The sequence below is a fragment of the Carassius gibelio genome, chromosome B9, assembly GCF_023724105.1.
Source record: "Carassius gibelio isolate Cgi1373 ecotype wild population from Czech Republic chromosome B9, carGib1.2-hapl.c, whole genome shotgun sequence".
NCBI classification, from domain to species: Eukaryota; Metazoa; Chordata; class Actinopteri; order Cypriniformes; family Cyprinidae; genus Carassius; species Carassius gibelio.
The window spans coordinates 24,562,797-24,589,941 of NC_068404.1; the positions used below are offsets into that span (position 1 = coordinate 24,562,797).

A 27,145-nucleotide genomic window follows, 5' to 3' on the forward strand; every position below is an offset into this window, starting at 1 on the left:
TGAGAATCTGGAATATAAGGAGCGCTTGGTCTACAGCCAATTAAAATAAATATAATGAATGCGGTTACTTAACAGTCTCAGTGAGTATGATATTAAAAACTCATTATCTGAATGCTAAAATTACCATTTCTAACAAAGATCTGGTAAATCCCACTTGAGGTTCGCCCAAGTGTTGTCCTACCACATCGTATGTACTGCATGTAAGACAATGTTTTCGGTGTTTGACATTGATCGTTTTGTTCTTTTGTTTTTGGGTGGTGTCTGTAGCGCTGCTGCCGTGCAGTAACACTATATTTCAAGCGTGCATCTGTCTCTCCCGCAAGGCTCAGAGCAACAGCCTGTGCCAACATCATCGGGAGCTCCATATATTACCAATCTCCATTCCAGAACCCGGTGACGAATGGTAGTAGCGCCCAGATATTAGAGTAGGGGGGCGAATAGGAAGGAAGGGGGCTTTGAAAAAGAGAGATGTGGGGGAGAAATGGAGAGAGAGAAAAAAAATTGTCCTTGGAAGTGCGAGCACTTCTGCAGAACAATTAACTTAATTAAGCAGACAGCATGAATATTCATAAGGCAGTTAATGTCTCCCTCATCCAGGCAGATGAATGTGATGCAATGACTCGCTAGTCAAGCATGTCTAAGAGTCTCGTGGAAACTGCACCAACATTTTGGTTCTTTGCCTGGAATATCAAAGAAATTAACAGTCCCCCTGAAACCCTTAAAAGCAGGCAAATTAATTAGATGCCTGCAATTTATATGCTATATGTACCAAGGAGGAGTATATACTATGGTGCAGTGGGAAAGCCTTTAATTGGGCAGGGCGCTGCATTTTTGCATGTTTATCCTGCATTGTGTAAAGAAGGTATTTGAAACGCTCATTGGAATTAGTCTTTCCAAAAAAAAAAAAAAAAACTTGAATGTTTGTTCAACTTCACTGTGTTATGAATACTGACAAAAAGCATAAAAATGACAAATTAAAGTGTTAAAGAAGCTAGTCTGTTTTCCAGCTAAGATAATTAGACATCAACTTGGCTTGGCATTTCTTGTATATTTTATTGATGTGCACATTGTAACTACTTGCGGTAGTTGATTCGGGTTCTTTATTGGCATAGACCCTTCCATGAAGAACCTTCAACCTCAATTGAACCTTTCCATTGCACAAAAGTTTTACATTGTTAAAGTTTCTTCACTGGCATCAATGGTTCCATTAGGAACCTTTAACATTCATTGAACGTTTCGATTACACAAAAGGTTTGTTCAATTCTTGAAATAAAGTTTCTTCATTTGAATTGATGGTTCCATGTCCAACCTTTAACATTCATGGAAAATTTCCGTAATGCAAAAGGATCTTTATAGTGGAAAAAGTGTTCTTCACACTAACAAAAAAAATTGAATGGTTCATCAAAAGGTTCTTTGAAGACCCCAAAATTGTTCTACTTCTGCAAAAAAAAAAAAAAAAAAAAAAAAAAGTGGTCTTTAAGAATGTAGATTATTACAATTTTGTTCACACCAAGAAAATCATGGTTCTTTTAGGATCTGATTCTGATTACTGAAAAAGTCCAATAATGGTCCTTCTATGGCAATGCTGTGAAAGCACCCTTTTGGAAACCTTTATTTTTAAGAGATTATATGGGTGTTTTTGCAAAGCTGTAACAAAGAGAGTCGATTTGACTCCATTTCCTCTATCCCTGAGGATTGACCTGGGACTGATGTCACACCAAACGACACATCCAAACCTGCCCAGGAAAACGGCAGAAGCAGGGGGTCGTTTTTTTCCCCTCTGCATTTGTGACAGGAAACTGTTTACAAATACTCCTGTGGGATACGGCACTAATGAAGAGAAAGCGTGACCCTGATACGGTCAGTTTGCAGCGGGTGTGGAGTTGGAGGGCTTCCATTGCTCCTAACAACAGCACTCCATTTTGCTGTGCCTGAAATGACAAGTGAAGGTCAATCTCTTGGCCGAAAAAGTAGAGGCCGCAACCGAACCCATCTACCCTGCTCTCCCCTCCTCTTCCCAGCCCAGTTTGGCAGCTCTTCGTGGTTGGTTTGTGCCACACTCCCGCAAAAAAAGAGAAAATATCTGAGCTTAGTCAGTCCTGTGTGAGTGTGCACAATAGTCAGGGCTCTGGGCTGCTGATCCAAGGCCAGTGGAGTCTGTTTCAAAGGCAGCAAAGGAGAGTCAAATGGAGGATGCTCCATTTCAGACACTCTTGAAGGCAATTAACTCAGTGTGCGAGTGGGCCATTCGGAGGCCTGACTGTGATTAAATCAATTTGATAATGATACACTCGCTTGCTGCTGTTATGAGCTGCCTGTTTGTTTTCGCTAGAGGAGTTTCAGAACACAATCAAACTAAATCATTCTGACAGCACAGAAACTAGAGACCCGAAATTACTACAGGGTTCGATTTTTAATTGGCAGCACGCCTCTGATTGTTTTAGTGCTGGAATGAAGCATAAAAAGTCCCATGGTTTACCCACAATGCTGATGTTATAAATTGTCATGTTTTACTCCTATTTTGACTTGCTGCGATTTATTAATTATCGGTTTTATTTGTTTTCTTAATTTAAATACCTCATGAAGGTATTCAAGTACCTCAAAATTGTTTGTGGCTTTTAGTTTTTGTCTTTTTTGAGTATGTAAACGTATGCTATTGTTCTCATTAATATTTTGGTTTTGTAATAAAATAAATTTGAAAGATTATGCAAGTAAAATTGCCATTTACTTCAATACTCTAATGTACTTCTGAAACATGATATTCAACAGGAATAACCATTGGGAATTTGTGTTTTGGAAAGTGGGTGTTACATACTAGAATGGAGCCAGGTGGTTTAAGGGGGAGGGGTTAAAGGTTTGGTTTTGTGACATCATCTGGAAAAAGCCAGGGATGTATTGATATAAATATGCAAAACAAAAAAATAAAATTCTTACTTTCAGAATAACATGTACTCTATGTAACGTGTCTAAAGCATATGATGAATTATGCACAGTAAGATCAGAAACGTGTAATAAAAGCAAATTGGGTCAATTTTGAATTTGTGTTGACTCAGCGAGGACACTGAGCTGATTCTCATGCGCTCTTTTGAAAAGAGCTGGACATTCTGGGCTGTACTGGGACAGCTGCAGGAGAAAGAGATACACCACCCCTGATCCTCACCTGCTGGTATTATGCCGAGAGGAAGTGCTGCTTGGACAGGCGTGAAGATGGAATCTGTGTCCCTCCCAGCGTCCATCTGGGCCCGGAGAAGCAACCCGTGGGCCACCTCAGCTACAGAGCCATCTCCCCCAACACATACCACACTAGAGAGAAAGCAAACGGATGGGCAGTGAGTCACGTGACCCAAACTCATGGCCAAGGGCTGGCTAACACACATGTAACAATTAGGCTGTTGTTCACTCATATGTGGATAAATGTAAGTCCATATGGACGAGTATTTGATTGAAAATACAGATAACACATGGCACAGTTATTCCTTAAATATGATTAAAAATTCCTAGCAAGTCTTTATTAGAGGAATCCATTTCAATTAATGGAAACCATAATTCCCATTACGGCGTATTGAACAATGGATTAAACCGTGGAAAGCGTGTATTCTAATTGGGAAATGTCCTTTTTTTTTCAAGAATAGCAGAAAATCTGTCAGATCTCAGCAGCAAAATAAATCATTAAAAACGGCTGAGCCCACTAATCTGCTTTAAGCACATTACTAATAAATGAACACAGCCTAGTAAAGCTGATTACATTTAATTCAAAAATGCCCTTTAGCAATACTGTACAATCTCACAAATAGATTTGTTTAGGAGACACGGCCAGCACTAATAAGCAAGTAGTCATGCCACTCACAAAATGAGTTCTGTGACCTTGCAGTCGCAGGTGTTTGGGATAAATCTGATTGCGATGTTTTGATCCGCCATATATGTTAAGCCTCGAAGGACGCCGCGAATCTACCAAATCGGGATAGTAAATATTAAGCGATACATCAAAGCTCACCTATTCACCTTTGGGTTATTTTATGGAGGAGTGGAAGGGGCTAACTGTGATCCTTTTGGCAGGTGTCAGAGACTGTGCCTTATCTTCATCTGTAGAGGTTAAAGCTTCAATCTAGAGGCCTCACCAAACACACGGCGTGCAGAGACAATGTAGAGCTTTATGGGAATGACGGATGGGGTCGAGATGAACAAGTCCCATTCCACATTAACCAAAGTTAACGGTTGAAGGTAACGTTGCATGAGGAGGAACTTATTAAGAATATTAATCAGATCAATTACACAATTTTGCAGTGGTACAAAGGCAAATCAGGGTCCTTTATTTACTCTCTAATGGTACATATTAGTAACTTTTGAAAGTGTACTGCCCCAGTTTTGTACTTTTTATTTTTAATAGTTTTGTATGTTTTTGTCTGAGAGCCTATTATAGCTTATATAAGGCAAGCAAAACAGAATTTTCAATATAAAAATGCCTGAAAGTCCAGCCATACGGCTTCCATTTTAAAGGAAAGAGAATATTGGGGAGCTGAAGGTTCGGAAAACTAATGCAAAAGTAATATAATATATTGATTACATAAAAGTAACGTTCCTCAATGCAGCATGTCTGTCTAATACTGTGGCACTTATCTCACTTCCCATCTATCAGCAGTCAATGTGACGGCATTAAAATTTGCACAAATAAGGTCTTTCCATTCATGGTGCTGATAATTACCATAAAAGTGTGAGGGGAATAATTGCATCTATCGCTGATGTGCCATCACTTTAACGTCTATTGTGTGTGGCACGTGAGACACAAATGAAATAGCAGCACTCCATTTAAACTGGCGGAAGCATCAGTTGCTGGAGTAATTAATGAGTGATGATCTATTAATGAAAAAAGGTGTGATTAGTATTACCTTTGCAGAATTAGTTCTTCAGAGGTTAATTAATCGAGTTCAGAGGAATGAGGACAGGGGACTGGGTTTAGAGCGCTGTAACACGTTTCCAAGACCGGGAGAAATGGGATGTGGGGAATTATTCAAGTTCCTTCTTTCTTTTTGCTTTTGCTGAGGTTTTGAAGATGGTGTGTTTTAATGTTTCTAATAATTGTTCTTGCCAAGCTGTTGTGTAAAATCTGGACTGGTATTATCACCTTGATAAAGCCTACTGAAATATATATGCAGCCTATGTATATATTGTATATGTACAATAACTGACTTTTGGAACAACATGAGAGGGACTAAATGATGACAATTTGTATTTTCTCAAGCAAACTATCCTTGTGAAGACCACTTGTGACTGAAATGTTCCCCATGTTGCTGTAACAATTGTACTGACACAAATTCCCTTCTTGAAGATTATCCTGTTTAGCAAACAACAGAAAGAGTGATCTTTTTTCTCTCTCTCTCTCTTTTCCCCCATCGGGTTAAGTAGCTTAGATATCCTCAGTGATTTGTCATGCTGACAGAAAATTAAATTTCAACAAAAATCATCGGAGCATCATTTCTATAATCCTCGATAAAGAATAAGCTTTGTGAAATTGGAATACACAGACAGATCATGACTGATGTCGAAATTCCAGGCATTATCCTCAGCGTTAAGCTTTACAGGAACAAGAGAAATCTATTATCTGAAATGAAATCTATTAGCGTAAGTGCAGAGATATGATGTATGATGCCACAGGGTCCTAACAGTGAGGAGTAAATAAAGGTGTAACTAAAGCAATAATGCTACTAACATAATGTTAAGCTGAAATTATTCTTTTTTTTTTACATGCAGAGAAAACTAGAAGGTATTTGTGGGTTGAAGTGTTTGAGCAGCTCTACACACTAAAATTGGCTCAGCCAACTGGGTAAATTTAAGTTGGATGTTTCTGTTTGTTCAGTGTTGGAAAAAAACCTTTGGAATTACTGTATGTTTACACACTTCACCTATAACAACATTTTTTTCAATAGCATTACTTTGAGTTGTTTCTTTGTAAAATGATTTAGGTTTAATGTAATCACTTTTATTGATAGCATTATTCTTTGATTTAATATTGCTCTTTTTTTAGGCCGTTATATAATCTGATCAGAATTTGACTTAAATTATATATCCGTAAATTTCTGTACAAGTTAGTACATTTTGTTTTTTATATATATAAATTAAAACTTTTATTCAGTAAGGATGCATTAGATTTACCAAACGTGACAGTAAAGACATTTATTATGTCACAATACATTTCTATTTTGAAAAATAAAATAAATGCTGTTCATTAAACTTTGTTCATCCAAATCCTAAAAAAATGGCTATGCCAATTTTATTTATATATATATATATATATATATATATATATATATATATATATATATATATATATATATATATATATATATATATATATTGCCTTACCCTTGCAGGAATAGATTACATTTATAATATTTTCAAACAGAAAACAGTTATTTTAAATAGTAATAATATTTCACAATATTAAAGCTTTTACTTGATTTTGATCAAATAAATACAGCCTTGGTGAGCCTAAGATACTTTAAAATTAAAATAAAAAATCGTAAAGCCCCCAAATAGTAACAAAATAATATAAAAAATATATATACATCTCTAGAATAATATTTATATTAAAGCAGATAAAATTATATTAGTTTTCTCTTAGTCCACCCCCCCCACCCCCTTTTATCCGCACTTGGTGCGAAAACAGCTTCACTTCAATTAAATTTAATATAAATGTGGCACATTTCTATAAATCACTAAAATCAACCCGTTTTTCCTCATCTGGACTTCATCTAGAATAATTCATGCTCTCTATTTTCTCATCACTCCATGTTTCTTCATCACTCTCGCATATAAAATAATATAAGTCAGTCCAGCACACATCTCTATCATCAGTAAATATTGTGATACCACCCAGCCCTATAGGTCTCACAGTAATACCAACACCACGTCTTTGATCCGCAACCCTGTGGTTTTACGTCTACCTGTGCAAACTCCATCTTACTCTTCCACTTCGACCTCGTACAGTGTCTGATCTCTTTATTTCTAGATTCGCAAGAACCTGGCCACCAAGCCCTCTTACCACCTTCATACACCACAGATTAATCACCATTCAACATGAATGTGTTCTTCACTCGGCGCTTGCCCTTGCCCCTTTGTCACTGCCGTGAACCTGCACGCTGTGTTTTTAATCAAAGACCACTGTGCCAGACCCAGCACGTCCCCTCCCACCGAGCCCAGAGGATGCAGCGGAACAGTAGGGCGGCAGTAACGGATGAGCGTTAAGCCGGGGCCGGAGATATTTAAGAGGAGCTAATTGTGAGAAGTACTGGAGCACACGGAGAGAGACCGTACAATGTGGTGTGAGCGATGCCCCGCACCCGCGGTCGGCTGGATGGTGGTACTTCATCACTGCTTCCAGAACAGGTAATTAAGGAGCCACCTGCCGAGCCACACCGGAGAGACCTGCTCTACCGGAGAGCTCCGCACTGGGCCCTGCGGCACGCCGCTCCAATCAAAGTATTATCACTCATTTTGCAAAAATCAACCTCTGCCTTTCTCTCTCTCTCTCTCTCTCTTCTCTGTGTCCCAAACACTACTTTATTTATTAAGGCTAAATGTCACCTCGAGAGAGGCAGGATTACTCTGTCATCTGGCTTTGAATCCATGCCATCTTCACTCACATCGTAAAACGACCTTTAAAGGCATGGTACTCCTTTTGTCATGCTCTTTCTTCCTTGCTGTCTTCTATAAAAGAATGACCGTTCTCTTCCATACAGTGAATGGTGACCAGAGGTTGACGAACTCCCAAAGGACTACTTGTTGTTCATGCAACTTGTGCGATACAGTATAATACAAATATTCTAAAACCGTATGATAGCTTTCTGTGATGAATAGACTAAAATGTATTTATTAATTGAAAATCCCATCGGAAACTATAGCCTCTGAGCTGCATTCCGACATAGAGTGCAATTACACCTCAAATAAACCGGAGATCGATTTCCGGCTTGAGTCCTTTACAGATGCTGTTCACAACTTTCATGCCTGGTCTGTATATTTTCTTATCAGTAAAGGCAAAAAATGCATGGAAATATGCTTGTAATATTTTAGTTAAGGGGGGGGGGGGGGGGTGAAATGCTTGTTTTCACACAATCTCCTGTTAATCTTGAGTACCTATAGAGTAGTACTGCATCCTTCATAACTCCAAAAAGTCTTTAGTTTTATTATATTTATAAGAGAAAGATGGTCTGTACTGATTTTTCCCGGAAAAACACGAGCGCCTGGATGCGAGACGTGTGGGCGGAGCTAAAGAATCACAAGCCCGAGAACGTCTTTTTTTTTTTTTTTTTTTTTTAAGCTGTACATGTGGAAAGTGCAGTTTGATGACAACATCGCATGTTGTTTACTTGATGTGCTTACGCGCCGATAGTTAAGTTAACAGCACAGAGATATTTGAAGCAGTTTTACTCACCGCCTGCGGTTCCAACACACGATCGTGACCCTTTTTCGTTTTAGGACTGCATTATCCTTAAGAAATAAGCGATGTGCAAATCCAGCGTCAAACTGGGCCTTGTTTATAAAACAAGCATCTTCGAAATGCAGGGAACAAACAAAAACACTTGCACAACTCCGTTGATGCTCTGTAAAAATAAACTCCATCCACTGGTCCCTTAATGCTGTTTCTCTTTTGGTAATCTGTGCAGGGTTGTCTTGCCCTGGCAACCAAAAACACACTTCTTTTGTGACAATTCGCAACGCTCTCGCTCTGATCAGTGAATGTCTGTTGTGCTCTCAGTGCTGTGCTATACGGGAGCGCGCGCTCTTCCGGCAGACGTGCCCTCAGGACCCATATAAGGAAATTCCACTCCATCTAACGTCACACAGACCCATACTCGGAAAAAACTTTCCGAAACTTGTGACAAACCGGAAGAGGTATTTTTGGAACAGAAATACTCCTTCAAACGTACAACTTAATTTTTGAAACTTTGTCCATGTTTAGCATGGGAATCCAACTCTTTAACAGTGTAAAAGACTCAGTATGCATGAAATAGCATTTCACCCCCCCTTTAAGGGACCACATTTCACTATTAAGTAGTCGCTTATTAGCAAGCATATTACCAGGAATATTGGCTGTTTATTAGTACTAATAAAGCATATATTAATGTTTTACTCTGGATTGGTTAAATCTACCCCATACTTAAATGTAACAACTACCATGCTAACTAGTTTAAATTAGCAGTAAATTAGGAGTTTGAGGCAAAAGTCATCATTAATAGCTAGTTAATTGTGAGCATTCTTTCCAAAACTAAAGTGTGACCAAAATCCTGACTGACAGCCGTGGTCACCATTTACTTTTACTGTATGGAAAGGAGCAACTTGAACATTAACTACCATAAATGACACTTTTGATGACAGAATTCTATCCTTTTAATTAGTTTAGTTTACTTTTGCTATTCTTTTGGTTGGCAATTGCTCAGAGAGGACACTGTTATTTTAGATCAGTGAGATTTTTTAAATTAATTTTTTATTTAAATTCGTTTTTATTTTTCTATTTTCATTTTGTCATGATTATAATTTTTATTAGATTGGTTAAATATTGTTAAAGATTATGAAATATTTCCTTGGCAAATAGCTGAGCTAGCTAGTTATTTATTTATTACATTTACTTTTCTTTTCTTATTTTCTTATATAATTGACTTTAAATATAAGAAAAAAAGTATAATTTGCATTGTTAAAAAAAAAAAAAAAAAAAAAAAAATATATATATATATATATAAGCACAAACATTATTTAAAAAACAATATATCTGTTTAAAAGTGAAGCATATTTATGACAGTTAAAATGCACTGCTCCAACCCACTGCTAAAATGTTTCATAGACAGAATCTACTATTGGAGATTTTTTTATTTAATATTTTTGTCATGAAGTATACATACCCATTATAGTCTTCCAGGCTGCAGTCTTTCAGAATGGACAGTGCGTGGCCCTTTCTTTTGGTGACTGTGGAAAAGAAAGAGTTAATTTTTTATTATTTTTTTATTTTTATTTTTTTAAACCAAAGCACTCCAAACTGCCTTTAGTACCCTTTTCCAGGCATTGGCAAATGGCTTAAGCCGAACATATGGTCCTGGCTGTAAAGCAGAATTTATACTTGCATGCTGTTTGCATTTTTAATCAAGAATATGAGTTGTGGTACAGCGAGGCAACTGCTCTTGTGTTCAGCTTGCCCAAGCTGCACAAAACAAGGTCAAGATTGTTCCCAGCATTCACTGTGTGGTTTACACTTACTGCAGTGCTGTGACGTCACTTGGGTAACAAGGTAATCAGAGGGTCATGGGTCCAAAAAACAAGGTTAAATGTGGTCAGTTTGTTGGACAAAGGCTTGATCCAGTAGAATTGTGGATTCAGGTTTGGTGTCGTGTGGCAGAAACCCCTGGCCTGTGTGGCACGCAAGAATGCCACTGAATGCGGGGGAAGAGGGGTGGCACGCTGCAGATGGTATTGTGCACGCCCGTGCCCCACTTAGCATTTTCTGGGGCATCTCCGCCATTGAGCGGGTCCCAGCTGTGACCAACCATCAAAGGGCTCACCGTGGCTGATGTGACACTTGCAGATGGATGTTTTTTTTTTGTTGTTTAAGAACGTGTTTTACGATGCACACAGAGATGCAAGTGCTGTGTCTGTTCATTATGACATGCCCGGCTATTCCTGGTACCAGCTCCAAAACCGAAGCACACAGACTACAGAACCTGCACACGACTGTGGGGACAGAAGATCATATGATTAAAGCTTTAAATCAAACTGTTTATATTTTTCTGTCTGAGTTTTATTCATTTCAGAAACTGGGTTACTTAGATTTCATTTGTTTTTGAAAGATGTTTCACCCAGGCAGGATTTATTTGATCAGAAATACTGTAAAACCGCAGTATTGTGAAAAAATACTACAAATAAAAATACTCTTATTTTAATAGATTTAAAAAAAAAAATTGTGGTAATTATTATTATTTTTTTTTTTTTTTTGGATCACGTGTTGGAAAAAGTACACTTTCAGTAGCCATTACTTCAGTCTTCATTGTCACATGATTCATCAGAAATCGTCCTAATGTGCTGATTTGCTTTGCAAGAAACATTTCTGATTATTATCAGTTTTAAAAACTTTTAAGAACCATGATACATTTTAATTTCATTTGATTTGATTAGGATTCTTTGATAAATAAATAGTCCAAAAGAACAATTTATTAGAAATATTTTTTGTAAAAATGACAAAAGTTGTGATCAATTTAACATGTCCTTGCTGAATAAAATAATAATAATAAAAAAAAAATAATCTTTTTACTTTTAGAGATAGTAGTAAGTATGCTGTTCCAGACATTCTGAGTTCAATTCTTATTTCTGACCTGTAGGGGGAGAGCTTGCAAATCAAAGTGAACTTAAAGGATCATGTGGCCCTGACCTTGCCAAACAAAACCACAACCCAGGTACATTTGTCACACTTCACTGACTGAGCCACATTCTGCCCTGAGCTGGGAAATATCATTCATTTAGATTAAAAATCAAACTTAGATTTAAAACTGGTCTAAGCACACAAAATGCTAAATTAGACCCTTAAATACCATAAAAGTACAAAAAATAAGATATCCATGTATAAGCTTTAGTTATCAGAAAATAGCCTCGAGTTACACACTGTAATTGCTCCTCTCAATTGTGACAGTTCGCTAATATTGCCAGTTCATCTCTCACAAATTCTATAGAGCTAATTCGATCACATATATTCTCAAAGCTCTGCGTTGTGAGCGGCAGAATGAGATATTTAATTTCTATTAGGTAAAATGTTGTTTAATGGCTCCACCTCGAGCTCTCAGCCTCTGCCCTCGGGAGCACATCATCAGGAAACGGATTCTATTACTGTTCAAATGGCTTCTGGAATCAGGTAGCCACATTCATTAGAGCACAGATTGTGGAGTCCCCTTCCCAAAAGCAGGGGGCGCCTGGTGCGTGTTCGGGTGTGTGTGTACTAGTGTGGATGTCTATGTATATAGTATGGGGTCCTGTGTGTGTGTGTGTGTGTGTGAGGAGGTGGGTAAAGGGGGGGAGAGGGGGGGGAGTCCCACACTGTGTTAGAACAGATGGGTGCAGTCCCTCCCCTTGGGTCAGGTTACTGACGGAGGATACACTTCTCCTGTCATTATGAGCGTGAGATGCATTTAGGACCATCCACAGCAGTTTTGTACAGCTGCTACTTCCAGGATGAGCACACACACATACACAACCTCAAACATACTGCAAAGAGATATCGAGAGAGGTGGGAATAAATTAAAAGGAGAGCTCGGTTCTGCAAACATTTGTGCATATTCATAAGCACCACATCTGTATGCATTTTATCAGTTCATGCATTTCCTGAGAATGTTTTTGCTAGCCCCATGCTCTACACAAATTTAAGAAAGCAAAATAACTCTATTGTATTCATTTGATCAGTTGTTGCTACAGCAAGCCAAATTTAATAAAGCAAGTAATTTAATTATCTCAATCCAATTAATGGGAAAACTTGACTATTTTACGAAGTGGTGATTTCATTTAAATTCGTAGAATGTGATTTGTATGGGAACGTATGATTTAAAAAAATAAATAAATAAAATAAGCATTGAAGTTTTCCCTTAAACCTAACTGTTAGCAGGGCATAAGAAGATCTATCCATATGCATTTACATGTATGCACTTGGTAGGTTTGATCAGTATGTGTTTTTTTTCTTAGGAATGATTTTTAAAGTTGTTAGCACCAAACTGTACTGTTTCAGTTACAACAACCCAAATCTAAAGAGCAAGCCCAGCATACGATTTTTAGAACAAAGCAAGCATCAGGGTTCTCCTCTATCTTAAACCACCAGTGGGGCATAAGCAGATCACAGTATGAAAATGTAAGAATACAATTGTACAAATTTATTCAAATGGATGGCTGTTCACACCAAGATTGACAACAATAACTATGAAGTTTTAATAATTATTCTAATTCAGTGTCCACATCACAACTATAACACTGAGGAACGAAATTACTGGTATCACTTTCACAACCTTTTTCTTTTTTCAGATGATGAATGATCAAATTGAGCAGCAGATGATGTAACTGCAGCACACAGTTATAATAAAGTTCGGAAAGTTGGCTAGTCTGATGCTATGTGGTTGCTAGGGAATTCTGAGTGGTTGCTAGGTGGTAACTTGATGGCCCACTCTTAATATTCTACACTAATCCTATTTTTAGCAATGCTTTGTCCAATTTTCTAGTAGTTAAAATAAATAGCAAAATAGCAAAAAATACTTTTAAACAAGATAAATGTATTAAAAAGCATCACTGCATGTTAAATACATAAATATGTTTTCAGAGCATGCACCAGTAACACAAGTGTACTTTGTTTAACTGTAATGGCAGTTTCTATCCACTTGTTTTAAGTATAAACAAGTTTTAATAATCTGTGATTTTTTTTTTTTTATTAAAATGCATTTAAATTCAAACTATGAATCTATGAAAACAAGTTTAAGTATTTCATTTCAAGCATTTTTAGAATTTAAAAAAAAATGGTCAATGCTGGATATTCTAATATTTCGTTTTTCCAGTTACATTGGTTTTTAATAAGTAGCTTGGAGAGATGGCAATTACAATGGTAAACATGATTAATTTTGCTTTTAAGTGTGCATTCAAATTATGCATTAACATAGGGACCTTGACATTCCTCACCCTAAAATATTGATTTCCTATGATCCACTACCAATGCCTAATGGCGTTGCACCAGCACAAGCTTGTTATCATATAGGGAATTGTTGAGCACTGAGGGATGAATCCTATGAGTGAACAGATCCTGAGGGCAGACGTTAATGCACATTGACCTCGGGGGGCAGCAATCACCTGTGGGTGATGATTTCAAGCTGAAACAGTGAAGAAAAGCTACCTATGTAATTATTTGTTATCCTGTACAGCGCAGATGCATGAGACTTACTGGTCACATCGGCTTCTATGTCAGCCAGCTTGAAGAGCGGGGCAACTTCGTCCAGGTAGAGCTGGTACGCCTCTTTCTTGTGGCTGATGGGGTTCACGAAGACTTTGAGAGACTTGGGACGGTTCTTAAAACCTGCAGAGCAAAGAAAAAAAACAAAGAGCGGGAAGATTCATCAATCCCCTTGTGTCATGAATCCCATGGGCATTCATTTAAGTGCTTGATATTTGTCCAGTTTAGAGAAGTGCACATCTGTTAATGTGAGCCAAAGCCCCTGTCCTACATAATAACGATTTCTTGTGGTGAGTTCAGCTTTTGTCTGCCACCCTTGCTGCAGAATGGCTCTCACACAGTGTGAGTTCAGTCTCCACCAATTGAAAAGGTCAGATCAGTGTCTGTTGTTTACAGCAGCTGAACCTCTGCCAAGAATGAGGAGAAAGCTTGAAGAAATACACCATGTAGGCTCTTGGTTTCTCTCTGTTTTTGTGGTGGGAGAAGTGGTCGATTGATATGTGGTATTGATGAGTGATACCAAAAAATATAAAGTGGGGTAGTCAATGCATTATTGTGCATTAATTACACATAATATGTGATTATTATATGGGTACAGATCTGTACCCAGAATTGAGCTAAATCTGAAATATTTTAAGCTGTTCTTATTACAGGTCAATCTGAGGACAAACAAGACAGTTTGACAGTTGCACCTGTTGGTTAATAGTTAATAACTGTTGTCAATCCCAAATAGCAATTACGTCTATGTGCACCTACGCTACCAATCAAAAGTTTGGGATCAGTAAAATATATTTTTTAAATGTCTTAGAAAAAAAAAAAAACTTATGTTCTCCAAATCTGCGTTTAATTGATCTAAAAAACAGTAAATAATAATAATAATTAAATAAAAAATAACTGTTTTCATATTTTCATATGAAAACGTAATTTGCAAAAGCAAATAACTACATTTTTATTCATTTTCATAAATCATGTTTTTATTGTATTATCATGTTCTTATTGTTTTGTCATGTTAATTAGCTGTATTTTTTTATTATTATTATTATTTTATTAAAACAACCTAATTGCAGTTTGATTAATATTAATTGTAATACAGGATAAAAAACAACAACATGATTTTTGAACATTTAAAAAAAAGTTATCTGTTTTTGCAAATTAACTCTTCATATATTATAAAACATAATTTATCCCAGTGATTCAAAGCTGAATTATCAGCATCATTACTCCAGTCTTCAGTGTCACATGATCCTTCAGAAATCATTCTAATGTGCTGATTTGCTGCTCAAGAAACATTTCTGACTATTATCAATTAATATTTATGTGAAAACTGTGATACTTTTTTTTTACAGGATTTGCCATCGATGTTTGATTTATTGTTTTCTGTACTTCTTCCTTCTTTAAAAGGGAGAATCCAGTATTGAGTAACAGTGGATCATAATTAGCAGAAATTAGGGAGCTGCTATCTCTCCCGGCCTTCCTGGAGTGCCTGAGATCGATGGAAGCTGAGGGGAAGCTCAACGCTCTCTCTCCTTCCTCCATCATCTCCCTCATTACTCTAATCCTGCCCCTGAAGCTCTCGACCCTCGACCTGCTAACGAGCCGCTACCCTCGGCTTGCCCTCCGCCGTACCCCCTGCTGACATCACAGCATAGGACTTCTAGGGGGTGCCCAAGGTCACAGTTCAAATAGACACAAAACGTGCACCAAAGTAGATGCAGGATGTGAGATGGGGAGGCTGGGGGGGATTTGGGATCTTGAAAGAAGGTTGTGAGTCTCGCTCAGCGTGGGGATGCTGATCCCATCTCCCACTATGTGGCTCTTGGGGGCCGCTGTGCCGGGACGGTGGGGTCCACGCGGGGAGCAGGTGCAGGGGGGAGGCACCACCGCTGCTGTTATAACTGTGAATGGGGCTCAGGAGGCTCAGTAACCCTCATCCTCACCGAGGGGGCTTTGGGCCCACCACACGACACATGAAAACAACGCTGTGAGGAAACACTCATCTATTGCATCAGATTTAGTGGCCACATTTGCATCATCGTTTCATAAATGTAGTTCAAAATACCAACACAAAACATGCTATTTATAAAGTCTCCTTTTAGTCTCTGGTTTTCCCAAGATGCTCTCTGTTCTAAAACCTGGTGTGCTTCCTATATAGACAGCATTATATTATATTATATTATATTATTTTTTATTATATTATATAAAGGGCAATGACTATGCTCAAAGGTAGGTAGCATAACCATTATGCGTTCTATGATGCATAATTTGTACTGCATTTAATGTACACTTTGCAGAGAGGGTAATCCCAGAAATGCAGTGAACTTGGTGAAAAGCTTGCTGACAAAAAAAATAGAGAAATGCTTTTTACAAATGTATATATGATAGCAAGACTTTATAACAAATACTGAAAATGAAAAATGTAAAAACCTTTATTAGGTTTTATATATATATATATATATATATATATATATATATATATATATATATATATATATATGACAATTTTTATTTTTATTATAAAAATGTTTGTTCTTGATTTATTGATTTTTATTTTAAATTATGAATATATATATATATATATATATATATATATATATATATATATATATATATATATATATATATATATATATATATTTTTTTTTTTTTTTTTTTTTTTTTTTTTTATTGTCCTGATCATGTACAAGAAAAAATATATAAGTCATTATATATTATATCATTCATTCATTCATTTCAGGAGTTATTCCCTCTTTTGCAATAATAGTATTGGTGCTTGACTTTGGTTATTTGTTTATTCAGTTTATTTAGAGTTCATTGTATATGAATTGTTGTTTATTAGCATATTACATTGTTAGGTTAGCAATATGCTAACACCAAACTTGTATGTATAGAATGTTCCAAATCAGTTCAGGTTCTATTCCAGTTAGGATCCTGCCTTAGAAGGTAGTTGTCTATATAGGCAGTAGACAGCGAGACAGCTCACAAGGTATTGGAACAGAGCCCTCATCTCTTATTAATTAATTACACTGAAACAGGAAACTTGTGTTTCTGTTGTTTAAATGATCATATCTGAGCTGGAGTTCAGGATACAGTAAATCTAAACTCCACAGAAGGGAGAGTGGGGACGTAGCCCGTCTTTATGCACAATACCGTGTTACTATGGCACATAATCCCATGTTTGTGTGAGCGATGCACGGTGGCTCCCAGGAGCTCGCTGAAAGACAATCCAGACGAAGGGGCCACACTCAGGTTTCACCTCTATAAGTACTGTTTGTGTTCCCGCAAAAGGCCACTGTGATTAGCAGCCTGAAAGACTTCAGACAACCTGTGTTCACACGTTAATTATAACCTTTTGGAGACACCAGACGACATATCTAAATATTGTGTTCTGACATTAATCAATTCGGTAGTGTTTTCACTTAAATGGGTGAATTTCACAAAACATGTTTAGAACGTACCAGGGTCACATTTCACAAAAAAGTTATATTATATAAGTAGTTCAATGTTAAAATATAAATATTTATAATAAAACAAGTAATAATAATACTTTTATAAATTTTTATTCGAGAAAATGAAAATTGTATGTAAGAGTGTATATATATATAAAAGAAAAGTCTGTACAACAAATGTTACCATAAATATATATATATATATATATATATATATATATATATATATATATATATATATATATATAGACACACACACACACACACACTTTATACACCCTTACAAAATGACAAAAAAAGCTGTCATTGTCACTTAAGGTATGTACCCTGAGTTACAAAAGCTAAAAAGTACATATTTGAATCTCATTTACCCCTAAACAGTACATATTTGTCGACCCTAGGTACTAATATATACTTTTAAGGTACTAATATGTATCATTTACAGGTTAATACAATATAAAATATGTACCTTTTAGCTTTTTTACCATAGGGAACCATTCAGTAAAATCTTTATGCCTTATTTTCTGAAAGTGTATATGACCTGGATGAAATGTGACCTGGGCATGTTTTCATTGACATTAACCCAAATGTATTATGCCCTTCAAGTGAGCAAGTTGGCCATGTTTGTCCTCTCTATAGCTTTGCAGTGACGTCCACATTTCAGACATGTGTCTCTGCCACCTGCGGACATTCCATGAGGTCAGCACGTTCTGCGGTGATACAGCCGCCTTATGACTCAGAGGCTTAAGGCTGTTTTACCCCTGAGGGCTATCAAGACCGGCTAATGTCACCCAACACAGTAGCTACATCTGTCTCTGTCCAGCCCCCGTCTCAGGGCACAGAGGGTGCTGATGGGAAAGGTAAGGAGCATCTGAATGGTGTGGCTGAGGGTCTCCCTGTGGAGAAGATAATTCGGCACAGGGGAGCACTTTTCCCATAATCAGGGGTAAATTACCTGAAAGTGGGGTCAGGTTACACATTGATTTCAGAGACAAACAAAGCCCCAGGACTGCCCGTAAACACTCGCCCACTGCGCTAATGTGAGGACTGACCATGCGGTCCACTCATGGTTTGACTGCAAGACATCGATGCTTTATATTACAGTGCAGCATCATTTGAGTGACTGTGAATTCATTCTTTTTCTGGGTTATGTGCCCTGAAGAACTCTGAAGGAGATTTGCTTTAGAATTCCAAATAAATTGTTTGGTTTAAAATGTAAGGAAGTAGAATTAAAATAAATTGAAATTCATAAAGTCAAACTTTGAATATTAGCTTGACAAATCTTTGTTTGAAATTTTTGGGGAATAAAGCCTTTTGAGAAGATTTGAGAAGCATTTTGGACGGACGGAAGGAAGGACGGATAGATAGAAACTCAATGGATGGATGGATGGATAGATAGATAGATAGATAGATAGATAGATAGATAGATAGATAGATAGATAGATAGATAGATAGATAGATAGATAGATAGAAACTCAATGGATAGATAGATAGATAGATAGATAGATAGATAGATAGATAGATAGATAGATAGATAGATAGATAGATAGATAGATAGATAGATAGATAGATAGATAGATAGATAGATAGAAACTCAATGGATAGATAGATAGATAGATAGATAGATAGATAGATAGATAGATAGATAGATAGATAGATAGATAGATAGATAGATAGATAGATAGATAGATAGAAACTCAATGGATAGATAGATAGATAGATAGATAGATAGATAGATAGATAGATAGATAGATAGATAGATAGATAGATAGATAGATAGATAGATAGATCAAAAAAGTTAAGGATTTTGAAAAATAAGTAAATTTTTATACAATTCCAGTAATGTATATTCATTTGGCCAAGACCACTTAAAAAGGCACATAGAGGACAAGAAAGTCACAACATACATAACACAGCCATCAAACTGCACTTAAGTAACCCATAAAGCGTTCCACTCCCTGAGCCCACAGCTCCCAAACGGGCTTTCTGGGGTGCACAGAATATTTGCTAATCCTCAAGAACAGATGTCTTATTTTTGCCCTGAAATCCCTGGCTGGCTGGCTGACTGGCGAGGGGAGTGAGCCCTCCAACAGATAAGCCCAGATTGGGGCCTTGCAGTGGGAAAGGTCATGATCGGAGAGGAGCTGGATCCGGCAGGCCCGAGGGGAGGTAAGAGATCTGGGGGCCATACAGGAGATGGAATGGGTGAGAGAAAAAGAGTGTCACTGTCCTGTCCCGCTTTCCTACCGGCCGTGAGATCTCCATACGGGGGACGAGTGCTTCAACATTTCCTTAGATCCTCTGCCAAGAGCGGAGCATCTGGCATGGTGTCAGGGACTGGCATTAGCGCGCATTAGCAGTGGGGGAGACCCAGCCCTCTCCAGATTTGTCCCCTCCAGCAGGGCATCACCAGGCAGGAGCTGCTCCAACCGCTAGACGAGGTGGGGAACTGCGGTGGAGGTTTGGGCTTCAAATCAATACACTTGCTTTCATTGGAACAATTAATTCAAACAGGCGCCATATAATGAGACGAACAGAGCTGCTTGGAGAAGAAAATTAAGCGTATAATGCATTCTATTAATTATTCCATGTTAAAACGTGGGACACACATGCATATTGTTCAATTAGAGCCATTGTAGTTCTCGATGTGGACAAAAACACCTTTCCTAATATTAAGCAGAGAGGGGAAAAATAGCCCCATGAGTAAGGTGACTCCATTATGTCTCCGTACATGTCTATCTGGGGGCAGGTGGGACAGACAGAGAAATGGGGAAGATCCGTTGGGAATACGCAGAAAAAATCCACAAGCAGCACTCAGTGAAAGTAATACTGTTGTACCTACAGCAGAGCCCACAGGAGCATCTGTCCACCCTGAGACGTCCCGACAGAGCCCCAGATACCTCTCACAGTGGGTTGGGAATCTTTAGGCACCTCAAGATTTGATTGAATTTGGACACTCTCAGGAAAAATTTTTTTTTTTAAAAATGTGCCTTTAAGGTTACAACAGCTTGTCACTAACAGCTTGGACAGTACCCTAAAAGGGACATCTTTGTTCCTTATTTACCCCTAAAGGGCTCATATTAGTACATTTAGGATACACATTACTACTCTAAGGTACAAATATACACCTTTTAAAGGTAGATAAGACACAAAGTTCTCTCTTTAAGGCTCCTGTCCAAGTGATAAGTTGTTGTAACTCTAAAGGTACAAAGGCTATAAACAAATCTTACAATTTATGAGCAAACTTCAACTGCAAAAAGGGAAAAATATTACTGTCAAAATATAGTCTATATAAATTAGACTTTCAGTTTAATTAGACTTGTTCTTCAGGTAAAATCTTTCTAAGTTGAATTTTCCTTGAGAAGAAATGCTGTAAAAGACATTAATACTTGTTTTCAAAGATTGTTCCTTTTATAAGTATATTTTGTCTTACTACACTGGCAGAGTTTTTTATTGTTAAATAGATTTTATTAAAAAAAAAATCGCCAGTAAGATAAAATACAAGTATATTTAAGATATTACCACAAATCGTGAAATACTGTACATTGTCCAGATACGTTTATGTTCTTTGAAGTTCAGTTCTTGCTATTAACAAACCATTGATTATGACTTTTGCCTCAATAAACTACTAATTTGTTAATAATAGGCATGCTAATATGTAATTAGTTAATAGTGAGAATTGCTCCCGATACTAAAGCAGATTACCAGATATTTAAATATTGTTATTTTAAAATAGGACGTAAATACTCACTAAAGAGATTTTTTGCAGACTTTTTCATTAGCATCTTATTTTCTGTCGTCATGCATGCATGACGGTGTTCAACTTTCAAGTGAAGCCTATGCAAATGCACTGATGTGCTACATTAAACATAATCTTTAAAGGTCAAGTCTGTTATTTTTTACTCCACTAGTAGTGCCAATAGGAATTGCAGTCAATAATGGAAGACAGGGAAGTGTAAGAAAAGTTAAACTTTAAGTAAATTTAGGTTTATTTATTTATTTATTTTCTGTTTGGCAGTGCTGGTGGTGCCACTTATAAGAAATAGAAAGTATTTACTCTTCCACAGAAGAGTAAATATATAAATTATTCCAGAATTATCTTTCCATTAACTCTGTCACTGTGGACTTGAACTAAACCTTTAACTCTTTATTAACCTTTTTTGGCTTTAATGTAAAAAAGGATCAAAGCAAGACAGAGTTTGGGTTGGTCAGAAAACATCCCAGCTGAAGTAAGAGTGCTCCAGTCAATAAGATACACAGACTGATCCGTTTCCAAAGAGCCAAGGGGAAAGAGTCACCATGGATACGCAGGTTGACTTAATGGAAAACCTGTTAATGTGTAACATTATCCACTCAGCTATCGAGCTATTGTACATCAGCTCACGTAAAGGCAGCGCAGGCCCATGCTTCCTTCAAATGCCGAACGTGTTTTTAAAATCGCGTTCCGAGGGAGATTTCGCTTCACCTATTATCTTGTTAAACAACTCAAAGCAATTTCATGCACGGCGCACAATAGCCAACGTTGTGCTTTATGCCAAATGCACATATGAATTCAGATGGGTGACAAAAGCCTTTGGAGGAATGAGATGGACCCGGTGCTTGACCCTTGAGTTCTCTCCTCTCTCTGTTTGTCTTTTCTCCTTCCTTTAGGGCTACAACAATAAAGTCCAGCTTGACGCAGGAGTGTGACCATGCGCTTTGACAAGAGCACCAAGAGCACATTATGTGTCCGGAGCGGAGCGCGGAGGGCTTCCCGGGCTCTGATTGACCTGCCTAGACTAATCCTTCAAAAGAGGGTTTAAGGACACAAGGAGTCTATTCCAGTTCAACTCGATGACTACGTCGGACCCGAGTAGACTGTAGTACAGGTGCTACTATTGTTGCCGGCCGTCTCCCCACACGTTTGGTCTGTGGCCTGGCCCGAGCACTCGCTCTATGACCGCAGGGTTTAATCTGTCAGCTGGGCGGCCGCACCTCATGTGTCAGCACACATCACATGGCTTGTCAGAAAAACACGGCGATGCTGCAGACGGCATTCACAGCTCACCTTGAATAAAATCACACTGGGGATTGTGGGTCTGGGTGGTGGGTGGTTGGGGGTTTGGACCGTTCACCTTTTGTGCGGAGTGTCAGCTGGGACACACCCTCCTTTGTGCCGCCTCCCTGGGAAACATCACTGTAACAGGTGAGCACCCCTGTAATCCAGTGTGCCTCGGGTCTAATGATTCGGCAGCACTCGCTTAACAGCCAATAAAATAACAGAGATAATCCAGCTATGGAAAACATGTGTCGATGTGCGTGTGAGAGCATGTGCATGGGATGCAGAGAGTGGGGTGGATGTTTCCACGAGGACCAAACAAACTGCCACGCTTTCTTAACAACTGCATGTGTTTGTGAAGGTATAGATTTAGTTGGTGATTGTGTAGCACATGACAACTGTGCTGCTGCTTATCAGAACCTGGAGAAGGAAAGAAATGGGCCTTAATCAATGTTTCTTTATTACATACAGTATATGTGACCCTGGACCATAAAATCAGTCATAAGTAGCACTGGTATATTTGTAGAAATAACCAACAATACAATGTATGAGTCAAAATGATACATTTTTCTTTTAAGCCAAAAATCATTATGATATAGATGTTCCATGAATATATTTTGTACATTTCCTACCGTAAATATATCAAAACTTAATTTATGATTAGTAATATACATTGCTAAGAACTTTATTTGGACAATTTTCTCAATATTTAGATTTTTTTGCATCCTCAGATTCCAGATTTTATTAAAGTTGTATGTCGGCCAAATATTTTCCTATCCTAACAAACCATACATCAATGGAAAGCTTATTTATTCAGATTTCAGATGATGTATAAATCTCAGTTTTAGAAAATTTACCCTTTTGACTGGTTTTGTGGTCCAGGGTCACATACTGTATAGAAGAGATAATGTACATGATTTATCATGACCCAAAATTATTGAAACCTTTCATTTACAATAAACAATGATCAGATATTGCTCATTTAAACAATCAGACTTACCAAAAAAAAAAAAAAAAAAAAAAAAAAAACCTTATAGCTCTGGGGTTTAGTTAAACAAATCCATACACTTCTAAGAAGAAACACCTGATGCTCAATTCAGCTTAATGTGTGAAGTACGTTTTTTTATTGCTTGTTCAGCCAATTGCATTTTTACTTTTGTTTTAATTCTGTAGCTGAAATCAAGAAAAGATCCTTTCATTATACTCTCACTATTTCTGCCTGTGTTATTACTAATATGCTATTACTAATATGCTATTCTTGCAGTACTCAAACTTGCGTCATCATCATATATTTTTAAGCAACATATCTGTTAAACGACCTTCCTCAGGTTGCAAATGAATGCATGTGAAATGAATTTTTTTTTTTCAAGTATTTTTAATTGCTTTTGTAATTCTGTTTTGTCACCGAAATGACCTCATCTGTAAATTAATTATTCAGTAAAAACTTGTTTATAATTTGGTCTGCAGAATACTTGTTATAAATAAGGATGTAACGATTAACTGTGAGCCGGTTGAAAATCAATTAAAATATGTGAAGATTCAATTCGGTTGAGATGCTAGAAAATCACGATCACAAACTTCTGAGGGTATTTTTTCTCTCTCTTGCCTCTGTGTAATTCATATTAAAGTTCATAATTACAGCGCTGCTTTGTTAACAGCGTAAACCAAGGAAACACTTTAATCGCCACCTGCTGGCAGAGAGTGAATCTGCATCTCATTCAGCTCGTTTGCTGTTTCTGTTTCATGCTGATATTTGTTATGTATAGTTTCACAAAACTAACATCAAACCATTCTGTTTTTGCTTCAAATGTAGCGTCTTTGTTTGGATCATGATTAAAATGCAGTGGTTGCCTGCTTTTAATTCTAAATGGAAAGAGAACAGATAAAGACTTATCTTGTTTACATGAAGAGTTTTCTTTTATTAGCGTTTCTTATTTATTTGATTTGGGTCTTGTTTTAAAATTTCAATTTAGAGTTGTTATTTACATTGGCTCAAGTGGTAGAGCATTATGATATAGAGCAGAAATTTAATTACATTTTAATTTAAATTTATTAAAATATGCAAGTGCTATTAGTATATTATTATAGTGTTAAATATTTTAATTTCACAAATAAAAGTGCATCATTTTGTCCAAGAAATAATAAAAGGACACATTTAATTTATAATTTGCCTAAAATCAAATTTTGTTAAAAAGAAATAGTGAATTGAATCGAATCGTTAAATTAAACTCATGAATCGAATTGTGAGTTGAGTGAATCGCTACATCCCTTGTTAGAAAACAAGTCTTAATATCTGATGTAGAAGCAAAAAAGTACATTTAGGTTACTTTAAGACTTAAGTTTTAAATATTTTTACAACAAATTAATCTAATTAAGAAGTAATATTTAGCTGTGAAATGTGTGGTTATTTTACTAGCATACCAGCATTACAAGTCATGAATATACAAGACTGGATGTAACTAAGACAAGATCCAGAAGTGATTCAAATGTTATGCCAACAGACATACAGTGTAAATCTACATGCTATATACTTTTTAAACACTGTATTTGGATGGTTTTTAAATGTTTCAACAATTCAATTGTAAAACACCACAATGAATCTCATCTTTGCTTATTAATTTCTCTCCTCACAGCACTAAATAAGCATGTCCTCTCTCCTCTGGGCTCCCTCAAGGCATATTCTTTAATTATGCTAATTAATTCATATTCTACCCACAGTACATGCAGCCCTCACTCACAATTACCAGCAAAAAATCCAGCATTTCAATCTTTAAACACTTTCGTGCAAAGAAGTTACATGGCCATAGTCTTAAGAAGGATTCATCAAGCTGGGGGAAGGGTTTGATAGTATAAAGTTGTGAGGCCTGGACAATGCCCTCCTTAATTCCCAGTGAGTAATGCACCTCCTGAGCACTGCTGCTGTTACATCACCTCTTACTCAGTGCTGTAACTGAAATTTCAAGGATTAGCCGGCATTAATACAGCATTATGCCTAGGCCCTCATCGGACAAAAACAAGTTTCCAGAGATTTCCCCCACACCATTATCTAGTCCCAAACTCACATCTCATATCCAATCTGGTTTGAAATACAGCCTACTACATGTATGGTGTCTGGTATTTATGTGGGGTGCACAGTGGGCAGAAGAAGGATTCCTGAAATTGAACTTTCAGCCTAATTGTGACGCTAGATTAAATCAGTGAAAATGTGCAGCGCTGCATTGTCTGCAGACCGGGATTAACAGAGATTAAACATTTTCACAAAGGCATCATCTGAATGCTCAACGCTTGTTTAGCTGACGAAGGAAGTTTATCCTAAATCATTTTGTTGGTCCTCGGGAGAGTCTCAGACGGGCTTTTACTGAATCCCCCGCTATGAAATCTCCTCTTTGCATCCCTCCCCCAAGTTTTGGAGAACCAGAGAACGAAGAGCTCTGACGCATTTGGAAGGACACCTGTCTCCCGTGCAGCACAGCGAAGCGCTAGGCAGGCCGCTGGCCCGTCTTGGCAGTGAATGCTATCGAGAGGAGCACAGATAATTACAAACTCCAGGGAGGCCGTAGGACCAACCTGTTCCTCTAGTCTGATCCAGCAGGTCCTTGCGGCCAACACCACCTCTTTCAAGACCCCTTCCCCCTTCAGGCACAATGATACGGTCATCACACAAAAGAGATGGTGCCCCTCGGCTTTCTCAACAAGAGTACCTTATAATGCAGTCCGTGGAGTTTATTCATGACTGTTTTGTGTAGTCAGGATGTTGCTGACACACCTTGAACATCATTTCACATCATATTTGTAGGTCTGATGCATACTTGAGAAATCATTTAATTGTGATACAAAGGCTCTGTTCCAAATCCTAATGAGCAAGTGAGTTTAATGCTAATAGGCAGCTCAATGAGTTACATATACATATAGCTAACTTGTTTTGAGTTTGGTGTTCACATTTTGCTAAACTGTACTCTAATAAGCATAAAAATACACAAAATGTCCAAAAGTTAGTCTAGTAAGATTTTTGTCCAATGTTTTTGACTAAATATGTTATGCATTTATTTGATCACAGTAAGAACAGTACAATTGTGAGATATTAGTGCAACTGAAAATAATTGTTTTCTGTTTAAATATTTTCAAATGTAATTTATTCCTGTGATGAAAAGCTGAATTTCAGCATAATTACTCCAGTCTTCCGTGTCACATGATATTCAGAAATCATTCTTATATGCTGATGTGGTGCTCAAGAAACGTTTCTTATTATCTATGTTGAAAACAGTTGAGCTATGTAATTTTTTGTTAGAACGTAGAAGTGGAACTTCATTGTCACTTTTTATCAATTTAAAGCATGTAAAAAAATACCTCAAACTTTTAAGCTTTAGTAAACACAGCACACGAAAATATTGGGTATTTATTTAATAATTTTATATATATATATATATATATATATATATATATATATATATATATATATATATATATATATATATATATATATATATTTAAAGATTGCTGTATTTCTCTGACTTTCTCTGTCATTTGCAATATTTTTGTTTCTCTTCAGTGCATTATGAGATTGCCTTCACTGCAAATGAGACATGCTGCTACAGAATTCGGCATAAAAAGTATCTTAGAAAACAGCATAATTAACACTGTCTTTGCATAAAGAGCACACTTAAAATGCTACACACACTAGGTTTAGGTACAGAGTAATTGTCTCCG

At 37.1% G+C, this 27,145-nt stretch overlaps 1 protein-coding gene across 2 annotated transcripts in view; it reads right to left on the minus strand.

Annotated features, from left to right (window-relative positions):
* The window catches only part of LOC127964763 (ceramide kinase-like protein), a 53,861-nt gene that overhangs the window by 14,328 nt on the left and 12,388 nt on the right, over window positions 1–27,145 (minus strand). For both annotated transcript variants that reach the window (XM_052565084.1, XM_052565085.1), the window contains exons 3-5: window positions 13,946–14,077; window positions 9,894–9,957; window positions 3,161–3,303 (exon numbers count right to left, since the gene is read on the minus strand). In XM_052565084.1, coding sequence (XP_052421044.1) covers window positions 3,161–3,303; window positions 9,894–9,957; window positions 13,946–14,077 — 339 coding nt within the window. The remainder of the gene's footprint in view (window positions 1–3,160; window positions 3,304–9,893; window positions 9,958–13,945; window positions 14,078–27,145) is intronic.